The sequence below is a fragment of the Myxocyprinus asiaticus genome, chromosome 13 (genome assembly GCF_019703515.2).
Source record: "Myxocyprinus asiaticus isolate MX2 ecotype Aquarium Trade chromosome 13, UBuf_Myxa_2, whole genome shotgun sequence".
Taxonomy (NCBI): domain Eukaryota; kingdom Metazoa; phylum Chordata; class Actinopteri; order Cypriniformes; family Catostomidae; genus Myxocyprinus; species Myxocyprinus asiaticus.
Genome location: NC_059356.1, coordinates 35,376,180 through 35,388,065, shown reverse-complemented (window position 1 = coordinate 35,388,065; position 11,886 = coordinate 35,376,180). Strand labels below are relative to the sequence as shown.

The 11,886-nt window shown below is 37.0% G+C and overlaps 1 protein-coding gene across 4 annotated transcripts in view; it reads left to right on the top strand.

The window, feature by feature from the left end:
• The first annotated feature begins 1,216 nt into the window (after positions 1 to 1,216).
• Positions 1,217 to 11,886, top strand: part of LOC127450488 (V-type proton ATPase 116 kDa subunit a 1-like) — a 55,877-nt gene continuing 45,207 nt past the window's right edge. For all 4 annotated transcript variants that reach the window (XM_051714642.1, XM_051714641.1, XM_051714640.1 and 1 more), the window contains exons 1-2: positions 1,217 to 1,289; positions 7,228 to 7,384. In XM_051714642.1, the coding sequence (XP_051570602.1) occupies positions 7,268 to 7,384 (117 nt within the window). In that variant the 5' untranslated portion in view covers positions 1,217 to 1,289; positions 7,228 to 7,267. The remainder of the gene's footprint in view (positions 1,290 to 7,227; positions 7,385 to 11,886) is intronic.

Sequence of the window (11,886 nt, the reverse complement as noted above, 5' to 3'; positions counted from 1 at the left end):
AAAGACCCTTCTTTTTGAGCCCCACACCTTTCAACCATCCAAAGCTCTCACAGAGGATGGTAAATTCTTTGAAGGGAATAGGGCATAGGGATGATAACCTCTGAACAGATCGCACACTCACTTTCACATTCTTCTTTTGCTTTTGGTGATTTGCATTCTTCGTGCATATCGCCACCTTCTGGACAGGGAGGAGAATTTATAGTAAAAAAGGACTTACATTTTGATCTGTTTCTCACCCACACCTATCATATCAATTCTGAAGACATGGATTTAACTACTGGAGTCGTGTGGATTAGTTTTATGCTGCCTTTATGTGCTTTATATGGAGCTTCAAAATTTTGGTCACTATTCACCTGCATTGTATGGACCTACAGAGCTGAAATATTCTTCTAAAGATCTTCATTGTGTTCAGAAAAAAAAAAAGAACAAAAAAATAAATACAAAAACACACATGTGGGATGGCATGAGGGTGAGTAAATGATAAGAGAATTTCCATTTTTGGGTGAAATATCCAAGTGACATTAAAGTTTAAAAACATTAACATTATAATTGACTGAAAACTACAGTAACAGTTCAGTCTCTGTTATATTTTTTAATTTATATATATATATATATATATATATATATATATATATATATATATATATATATATATATATATATATACAGAACTCAATGAAAAATTACAAAATGTTGAAAACGGTGAAAGGGTGTGCTAATAAGCTCTAATTTTCTGCAATAGCTCCAAATAATCATTGTAGATTAAACTGCTGCACAAACACAAAGTCATCAAAGGCACAAATATGGCTCAAAAGCCCATTCAAAGGCAGATATAGAAGTAAAGGAAGTGGTGGTGTACCATGGCAACCACGAAAGAATGAGATAGGCTATTTATGTGGCTTGGTGAAATTAACAGAGTAACCTTTCTGTGCACTTCTCTTTGTTTAAATTTATTTAGAAAATGCGTTTTATTTATTTTTATTTTTTTAATTTAATGACAAATTAACATTTTGACAATTTTTCCAGGGTAGGCTAATAGAGTGTTGTTATTATTATAGCAACAAATTGCATCATAATAAAATAAAGAAGGCTATTAGTCGATGGAATAGCAAACCATAGAATTAACTTATTAATAGACGAAGGGACACGCCCTCAGAACCACCCAACACAGGTAGCCTCGATCATGTGACCATGCCGTCATGCTCGCGCTGCTTCGTTCTGGTCAGCTGATGCGCGCGACACAGAGGATCCAGAGGCGAGAGGAGTGCAATTTCATCCGTTTAAACCCTGTAAGTTACAATGCGCTTACTGAACTCGTTGCTATAACTTTATTTTCTCAGATTAATCAGTTTGAAACGTCTGAGCTGCTGTCTTTTCGACAGAAGAGACAGTTTTCTCTCAGAGTTTTGGATGTGTTATTGAGTGGTCAATGTCTGTGTTGTAACAACCTGTCGACAATCATTAGCATTATCGCTTTAACTGATCATAAACTGCGTTAGCTACGCCTGTCCTTTTTTCTCTCTCTCTCTCTCTCTCTCTCTCTCTCTCTCTCTTTAAGCTGTGAGTTTTAACTTATAACAGCACCTGCAGTCTAGAGTAGAATATTGAAGACACTGTCTTGTTGACAAATAAACATGGGTTGACAGCTACAATAACGTCCTCTTGTTAGTTAGTTAGTTAATAAGCCAGTGACTGTGTTTACATAGTCCAATGATAAAATGCGTGTTCTCAAATGGCGTAAGCAATTTTATGCAATGTTATTTAGTGTAGAACAAGTCGAAAGATCTTCATAAACTCGACTCGCTCACCGGTAAACTAAGTAGCTAATACTCTGCTAATATAATCTCTGTGCCTACGATTCCACCTGGGTCCGTGTGGCAGTAAAGACTATTCTGTTCTGTTCTATTTTATTCTACTCTATTGCTCTGACTGCTTTAGTTCTGTCAGTCTGTTGGGCACTAGTACGTTGCTCACTACAATAAACCTAAGGAGACATTCTTTCATGGAGTTCATTTGAGATAATGGTGCATGTTATAGGACACTGCACTGATACCTGATGTTGCTGCTGGGATGGCTGCATGTAGTTGTAAAGAAGAATGGAAAAAAATAAGCAGGACACACAGAAACCACTGAAAGAGTATCTGCATCTTGATAATTCCAGCTCTAGGGTGCTGCATTATTGAGCATGTGTGGAATTACCAGTGAAACAAAGACTACTTGCGTCCAGTACAGACTATTTGAAAAGAAGAAAGTGGCATTTTTAGTTTTAATGTTTTACTAAGCCTGTATTACATGGCTTCAATCTTAATCTTTGATATCTAATTTGTGTCTTATTGTGCCAATAACTCAAAGTGCTTCTGCATTGGTGATGCTTGATACGGAGAGTCACATGGTGCGGCTTAATCCATAATCTGCTCTTTTCACTGAGTCCATTGTACAGTCTTTTTTAATGAACCGTAGACTTCTCTTAAACAAAGAGAGCAACTGCTTTGAAGAATGTCTTTTATAATGCTTGATTTACAATTGACTTTTTTCAGTGGAACAACCAGTGGCTCGTAGAAATAACAATTCCTTGAACTTTGCAGAGAAGATCAGGGATTTGTCTGTGGAGAGCACATTGTGTGCGAGTGTAGTGGTATGTCCATGTCATTCTGTGTGATCACTGAATGCTCCTGTGTATTTTCTTCATTCTTTTGAGATAGCAAGCTCTTATTCCCACAGCTGTTTAGAGAATCACATGCTAAGAGAATGGTGAAACAGCACAGAGGCATAAAATTCCATGCATGCCCTATGGACACAATGGCTTTTTAATGGATTGCCTTATTGTTTCTGGGGAGTCATTAGTTCAAGATGACTTTTATATAGTGTTAATGGAAATGCATGATGCTTCGATAAAGAATGAGTTGTGGTATTACGAGATGAGACAGAACCTCTACTTTGAGCGTTTGTAGTCATAGCTAGATCTTTATAGCTGCTGATTTGATTTCCATAGGCCAGCTTCTTTTTAGAGCCCAAACACTGAAAGTGCAGAGGCCCTATTATTCTTCTAAGGATTATTATTATTTATGGCCCAAGCACTGAAAGTGTGGAGGCCCTATTGCTCTTCTAAGGATTATTATTCTTATTTCAAGGTTTTCTGTACTTTTGGGGTACTTAACATTAGGGATGCACCAATACCACTTTTTCTCTTCTGATTCTGATATTGGAAATCTCAATATCGGCCAATACAGTTCCCAAGCCGATACCAGTGTTGTTTTTTTGCATAATCAGTTTAGAATATCTTTACATTATTGTGTGGAACTAATTGGGAGTACTCTTTAATATGTAAAGAAACACAAACCTCACTAACTACACATTATTTCAATATAAATGTATAGCTTATTAGGAAACACTTTATAATTAACTAGTATACTTAATAATGTAGCAGTAAAATTAACAGTAATTCCAGTCTTCAGTGCTTCAGTAGAAAAGAAACCAGTGTTTTATTTTTGCCTTTTTTTTTTTTTTTTTTTTTTTTTTGTGAAGCCTCCTCCACTCTATGTCTCCGTGGCAACACGCATAACAAGCCACATGATAAGATGCGCGTGTTGACGTTCTCAGACGCAACTGGGATTCGTCCTACGCCACCCGGACTGAGGCGAATCACTATGCAACCACGAGGACTTAAAAGCACATCATTGGGAGAAAAAAAAAAAAAGGATGTTTCTATCTGCCTGAGCAGAGGAATTCTCAGCCATAAAAAACTCCTTGTAGAGATGGACATGGTCAGCATGGTACTTAACTGATTCGAACCAGGTATTCCATCTTGTATTTCCCGGCTCAGGAGGTACCTTGGGCTTCACAGCCTCCTTCATTGTCAAAAAGCACAGCCATCTCCTCTCTTGCAGGTTTTTTGAAGAAAGCAGATTTCACCAACATCACTAAAGCTGTGACCTTGCTGAAGTATTTGTAGTGTTGCCAGGTCTCTCCTGCCAAATTGATGACATGGCACAAGCATGTTGCATGCACACTGTTAGGCATTAGACATCTTCAATACATCTTTGTAGGCTTTAAGACAATATGATGCATTGTCAGTTACCACTGCCAGAATGTCATTTAAGTTCACGTGACTGGTGTGGAGAGACTGCAGCACTGCCTGAGAAAATGATGAAGTTGCAGCTCTCCATGAAGATCACATCGGTTAGAAAGTATTTGTCTTCAGTACCTGTTGAATTATATAGAAAATAAATAGGAAAATTACTTATAATACTTCCAAATAGACTATTGTGCCTTAGGTGTTAATATTAGAAATGTACATGAATTACGAGCAGCAGTGAGCTATAGAATACCTAGCCATTGTTAAATGTACAATCGAGTTACTACAATAAAAGCCAATGCTAATTTAATAAACACTCACCTATTGCAATGTTGAGGACACTCCGATCTCGGTTGTCTGAGGTTTCATCGACAACAACGAAGATTTCCTTTCCACGGATCTCTTGCAGCACTTTTTGCATTTATTGGTCAAAGATGCGCGGCAGGAGAATCTGTCTCAGGCTACTTTCGTTTTCTGGGATTGCGCCTCCCTGTTTGCAATGCTTCACAAGAAAGGGATGCATCTTCTTCATTTTCTCAAGTGGTATGTCCGTCTCCACGCACATTGCAACAAAATCTTCTACAAACTCAAGTCTAGCATCTATTGATGATGAGGTAGCTTCGATAGAAACCTGGAGGGTTGAGCTACCGGTAGTTGATTTCGCCTTGTTCTTGAGATGGACTCTCGATTTTAGATGGTCATTGCATGTATCTTTACGAGTCCAGTCAATAGTGTGTGGAAAAAACTTACAGAAAAGCTGCTGGCCAGACTCATAGTAGTCATTGGGATATTGTTGCGCCCGGTACTTGGCAGTTAATTGTGTGTTTCTTAATTTTTTAGATGCGGTTGTCTTACCGGAGGCAAGTCATTTAGACATGTTTCTTATCAATGATGGCAATTCACGTGTGAACGTGAATATTCGAGACATGGTTACTAGGCGACATTGACTCATTTGGCCATATTTTAGCAGGATTCAAAAGTCTCTGACTGATTATGTTTGTGAGTATTTTACACTATCGTGAGTTATGTGAAACACTTAGGTTTGGAATACCAACACAAAAATATGCAAATTCCGCGAGATTCCGTGTTTATAAGTAAATTCCATTTTTATGTATAGATTCTGCGTTTCCGTCCGTGTTGTCCGGAAACCATAAGGCCCTAACTCAATTTAGCATAATAATCTCACAAAGAAACCGAGAAACATGAGGGAATATGTAGGGAGTGCAATCAGGCTGGAACAGGTGTTGCTCGACAAGCAGTCAGTGGCATGAACAATGAACGTTCCCATGGAAATGCCAATCATGCCAGTCGAGCGTGCCTGCGAAACACGAGGGAGAGAAAATGACGAAACAAACCTGCGGGCTTACCAGAACTGAGACACTTTTAACTAGATACGTTAGGAAAATATAAATTTTATTAATTATTTTATTACTTTTTCATTATTTTGGTCACATTTTGGCTTTTAAAAAAGGAACATAAATGTATTCAAACAATAAATAAGATATTTCATATATTATTTTTGTTACATATTTATTGCTAAACTTCATAATTTGTACTATTTACAAGTATTTACATTGATTTGTTGAACACGTGTTCAAACCGTTACTGTCTCTTTAACAAAAAACAAAAAAAAAAGTCATTTCTTTAAACAGCGACTTTAAATGAGCGCATGTTAATTAGAGAGGATTCGAAAGGCTTTACCTCATCTGTGCGTTGCAAGATTAGAATTAAATGTTTTTTTTGAAGTTGTTTTTGACTAGTTTTGTTGTTTTTGATCAACAACTGACTGTAAAGTACAGAAAGGGTATTAAAAGAGACAGTATTCAATGACAAATGGGTTGCGTGGATCTTGTCTTGGACACACATTACTCGGAACAAATTTTACTCTCAACACGCTGTGAAAGGATCTCTCTGCTGAAATGGGAGTGAAATGTAAACATTTACCAGCCAATTGCCAAATATATTCACTTTAGTCACATAACGCAAAATTTGGTTGCATATGCGAGTGATTTCCTCTCATAGTAGTAGAGGGTTGCGATCTTGGGATTTAAGAATCGATATCGGGATCGCAATTAATCGGAAAAACAATATTTTTACCCACCCTTAATTAATATCATGGTAACGTGTCGCATCTGGTTAGGAACCCAGCCACCTCCGCACCCCCACCCTCCTACTTCAAAGTTCTGGCCATTATTCACTTTTATTGTATGGACCTACAGGTATTTTTTCTAAAAAAATCTTCGTTTGTGGCATGAGAATGAGTAAATGGAAGAATTTTCATTTTTGGGTAAACTATTCCTTTATTGTGCCTAAAAATAGGCTTGTTTTCGGTATGCAGAATATAATTTCTTATTTGTTTCTTTTGGAGTAAAATATGACCAGGACATTTTGTTGACATGTTTGCTGCTTTCTTTGTTTAAGTTACTTCCATTAGCTATAGAAATGTAAAGGAAATGAATTAATGTAACAAACTGTATCATCTACCATTGTTCAATAGGATCTAATTGCAGTGTTTTTTACTCTGGGGTTGTAAAGTGAAGGATGATTGACAGTGTCGGAAAGAATTCAGAAAAAAACTCTATTTGCTGGCTCTACATGTAGATTTGAATACTGTAGGCCATATTTAGTACAATAACTGCTGTACTTCTAGTTACTTGTGTTGTAATGTACTGTAGCATGATTTTCTGCTGGTTTGTAAATGTAGTAATGATTTAAGGACAATTTGATTCTCTTAATTGAATCTATTTGTATTACCTATTGTTTGGTAAATGTATCAGTTGATCGCAGTGAAATGGGCCTGTCAACTGAGGTTAAACATTCTGATGCATGTCTGAGAACTCCCTCTTGTGCGGTCGTAAGGGTTCTCAATTCCTCCCTTCCTTTCTTTTGGTTAAAGCAAAAAGACCCTCACATGGCGAGTGTAGCTTAACCACAGTGTCTGCTTTCAAACAGAAAAACACACTGTACTGTCAACAGCACTTTTTTGGGTTACGCTGAAGTTTTTCATTACATTAATTATATCTTAATTTCTTCTTGTGCTTATGGTGCAAGTCCTATCAAATTTCTTTCTATTTGTTTTCCTTTGTCTCCATGAAACAATCAATTCCCTTTTGTCTATATATAAAAATATAATAGGAACTCTCTTCCCACAGACTTTCTGCCTATAGTGCATTGGGTAGAGAGCAGTGCATTATGGGGGAGCTGTTCCGTAGTGAGGAGATGACACTGGCCCAGCTCTTCCTCCAATCTGAGTCGGCCTACTGCTGTGTCAGTGAGCTGGGAGAGATCGGCATGGTGCAGTTCAGAGATGTGAGTACATACAGATCTACCCCGGCGTTGATGATTGTGTCTTAGTATAGAAGTGTCATAAAATCAGTCATATGAAGAAGTCAAGTCTATTATACTCTTACTGTATACAGAGAAAAATGTTGGTTCGCAAAGTCTGCAGAGCAACTGCTGTGTCAAAAAAAAAAGTTTCTTCGGCAGCCGATGAAATGCCCTGATCAATAAAATATGAGCTTTGAATCACGTGTCGAAAGCTGTTGCAGTTACCAAAACCAGCGCAACAGGTGGCGCTAAAACATAGAAAGCTGTTTTGACCACTGACATTAAACACTGAAGGAACACGAGGAAGAAATCCTGATCCATTAGTGAGTATGTATATTTAACTTGCATAAACTAATATTGCTGCATCACTGCCTTGCATCCCCTTTAAAACTTATCTAGTCTTATGTGGATTGTCTTCATAATTTATTCCATATTGCTGCCTTTTTTGCCATTGCATTAAATCTTCTGCGAGTTCTCTTGTATCTACACTGCCTGGCCAAAAAAAAAAAAAAAAAATTTGCCGTTTTGATATAAATAAGAAGATACTTAAGAGCCTATGATTGGATCATTATTCCCAGGATTAATATGTTTCAGCTGGCAACAATTCTTTTAACTAACTGATGCAGTATGTAGCTTCTAATGTTTTTGTTATGGAAAAGATGTTACTGTGTTTCATAAGGGGCAAATTATTGGCCTGCATCAAGCAAAGAAAACAACTAAGGAGATTGCTGAAATCACTGGAATTGGGTTAAGAACTGTCCAACACATTATTAAAACCTGGAAGGATAGTGGTGAACCATCAGCTTCATGGAAGAAATGCGTTCAGAAAAAAATCTTGCATGATCGTAATCGGAGATCACTAAAATGCTTGAAGTTACATTGTAAAATAATTGACAGCTGAACTCACGGCTATGTTTAATAGTGAAAGTAAGAGCATTTCCACACGCACAATGCGACGAGAATTTACAGGATTGGGACTAAACAGCTGTGTGGCCACAAGAATGCCACTTGTTAGTGAGGCTAATCAGAAAAAAAAAACTTCCATTTGCTAGGGAACATAAAGATTGGACTGTGGAGCAATGGTAAAAGGTCATGTGGTCTGATGAGTCCAGATTTACCCTATTCCAAAGCGATGGGTGCGTCAGGGTAAGAAGGGAAGCGCATGAAGCGATGCACCCGTCATGCATAGTGCCCACTGTACAAGCCTCTGGAGACAGTGTTATGATCTGGGATTGCTTTAATTGGTCAGGTCTTGGCTCAGCAGCGTTATGCGGCAATACAATGAAGTCAGCTGACTACCTAAATGTTCTGAATGACCAGGTTATCCCATCAATAGATTTTTTTTCTTTCCTGACGGCACTGCAAATTCCAGTATGACAATGCCAAGATTCATCGGGCTCAAATTGTGAAAGAGTGATTCAGGGAGTATGAGGAATCATTTTCACACATGAATTGGCCACCACAGAGTCTTGACCTTAACCCAGTTGAAAGTCTTTATGGATGTGCTGGAGAAGACTTTATGGAGTGATTCGACTCTCCCGTCATCAATACAAGATCTCGGCCAAACATTAATGCAACTCTGGATGGGAAATAAATGTTGTGACGTTGCATAAGGTTGTCGAAACAATGCTACGATGAATGCGCACTGTAATCAAAGCTAAAGCCGGTCCAACAAAATATTAGAGTATGCGACTTTTTTTTTTGGCCAGGCAGTGTATAATATAATTTATATTGTGGCATCTTTGCCTTTGTATCACCTTTTTTTAGAAACGACTTTACAAACCTTAAGTGTTTTTCGTCACCAAATATTAATACTATTGCTGTGACTTGCAGTGCACTGCAGATATATCTTTGTATTCAAAATGCCTCTGTATACCAAAATCGTGGTGGTGTTTCCACAAAATTGTTATAGCTGTGCTATTTTTAATATATATTAACATCTGTCATTGGCAGTTTTAAAGTATCTAATAATGGGTCAGACTGAAGATAAGTTTTATTGTGTGAGATCTGTGTTTTATTGCTTGCAATATGGAGACCCTTGGAGCGTTTACATTTCGACACGTTTAATATGTAACATGCAGGGTTTTGAGCAAATGTATAACACAAGTAGTTTAACAATGCATAAGTAGTATTTCATGTATAACACATGGCAATAAGATACAATCAGCATTGTTCCATTTGACATCACTTGTTTTAACCATCATTATGTGTGTGCATTACACTGTGATTTTAAATAAATGTACTTAACACAAGTATAAACAGTATGCGTGACAGTCACTATTGTTCCATTTGATAACATGTTTTAACCGTTAATTTTAATTTTTAACTCTTATTTTTTTCTAATCACCCGTCAGACTGTATACATGCATGATAATACTGCCAGTAAACTTGTCCAGCAGGACAACTGAAATAGTTTGTTCTCGTTGAGCATATCAACAACAAACTCTTCATCAGTAACTATGTTTCCATCCAAGGTTTTTTTTTTTTTTTTGTGACAAAAGGTGTAGCATCAAAAAGTTTACAGATATAGCTGATGGAAACTATTGAAAATTATTGACATAATATTTTTCCGTTTAACTTTAGCGCATAAACTCTGTCGATACTTCAAATGTCATGAAAAACTGGTTTGCAAACACTTTTTGTCCAGAAAATTGGCATTAACGCAGAAATGTAGTGTCACATGACCGAATTTACCACAATCGTTAGCTTGTGTTAATCATGATGACAAGGCATACATCCTTGAAAGCCAATTTATTGTACGTGAAGCATTACTCGCACTGTTATGGATTGGTCTTAATGGCATACCTGCTCAGATCCAAAGCTGCGAACACATCTGCGTCATGACACTTCCAGGAGTGCCTACATAAATATCTCGTATCATGCACCTGTCATCGACAAGTGCACAGAGGACAAATGAATTGCCACTCTTTGCAATTAATTTAATTGCGGTAGCCATCCATTTATTTAAAGTTGCTTTTCCACATTCAAAATAATAGACGGCAGTTACGGAATTAGACCACAATACAAAAAACATATAATTTCTGTGCACAAAGATGTTTTACAGTTGCATTCGAAATTATTCAACCCCCCCAAGACAGTAAGGATTTACAAAGGTAAGCTTTTCTGATGACCCAGAATTTTTAAACTTTAAAAAAAGGATTTTTTAAAAATATAGCCATGTCATAATTATTCAACCCCTATTGCATTTAGCTTTTTCTTAAATATGTAAGGCTACGCAAGTAATTGTTTTAAAACAAAATTAAGTCATCAATCTGCAATGGCACTTATTTAAGTTTTACAATTTAAGTTTAGCGTTATAAGCAAAAATGTATTTCTATGCAAAAAATGCAATTAAAAATAAGCTGTCTCAAAAGCTAATAGAGGAGATTATTTCATTACACAAGAAAGGTCATGGCTAAAAGTACATTTCCAAGGCACTTCAATTTCCAGTAGACAAAGTTGGCAGCACCATTCATACATTTTTTAAATATGGTACAACAGCAACCTTCTTGGGGTGTGAAAGAAAGCAAAACTTCACCAAGGGAAATGTTGACTTGAATATTCAAGAAGTAATTAGGAAAGACCTGTGGAGTCCTGGAAGAATGTTTTATAGACATATGACACTAAACTGAAAATGAGTTTTAGACCCATGGGTCAGCAGTACATCTGGAGTAAGATGACAAGTTGATGACAAGAACGACACCATCCCCACAGTCAAGCATGGAAGTGGGTCAGTCCTGTTATGGGGGTGTTTTGCGGCTGCAGGAAACGGCTATCCTAACTATGTGACTGACACCATGGATTCTTTCAGGTATCAGGCCATTTTGGCATGAAAAATGTGATGCCTTCAGTGTGTAAATTGAAGCTCGTGATCACTGAACTTTCCAGCAAGACAATAACACCAAGGACACATCCAAGTTGTCCAAAATCTGGTTCAGGGATAGGTCGTGGAATGTCCTTGAATGGCCCTTTCAGTCCATCATTAAAATCCCATTGCAAACCTTTGTTGGGATTTCAAGGATGCAGTGGCAGCACAGAAACCAAAGAGCTGGAAGCTTCTGCTCATGAGAAATGTGTAAAAATTCTAGAGAGGTGTCTGAAGCCTGAGAACACTTACCTGAAACATTTATTTGTTGTTATTAAGGATAAAGGATGCTCCACAAATGATTGACTTTGGGGGTTGAATATATTTGACATGACATTTATTATTATTTTTTATTTTAAAATTTGGGTAAACTGAACTATTTGTTCTCAAAATCACTCAAATGTGTATTAAAAACTTACTTTTACTGTTTACTGAGGTTTTAGTTGATGTGTTTTAATTCACATCACCAGAATGTATTGCTTGTCAGGGAGGTTGAATAATTTTGATTGCAACTGTAAATAAAAAAAATAAAAAAATAAAAAATACACAGTGCTTGGAGAAAAGCATCAGTGTGATTTTTTTGGAACACTTAGTTCTATAAAATTATAGTTTTAGCTTA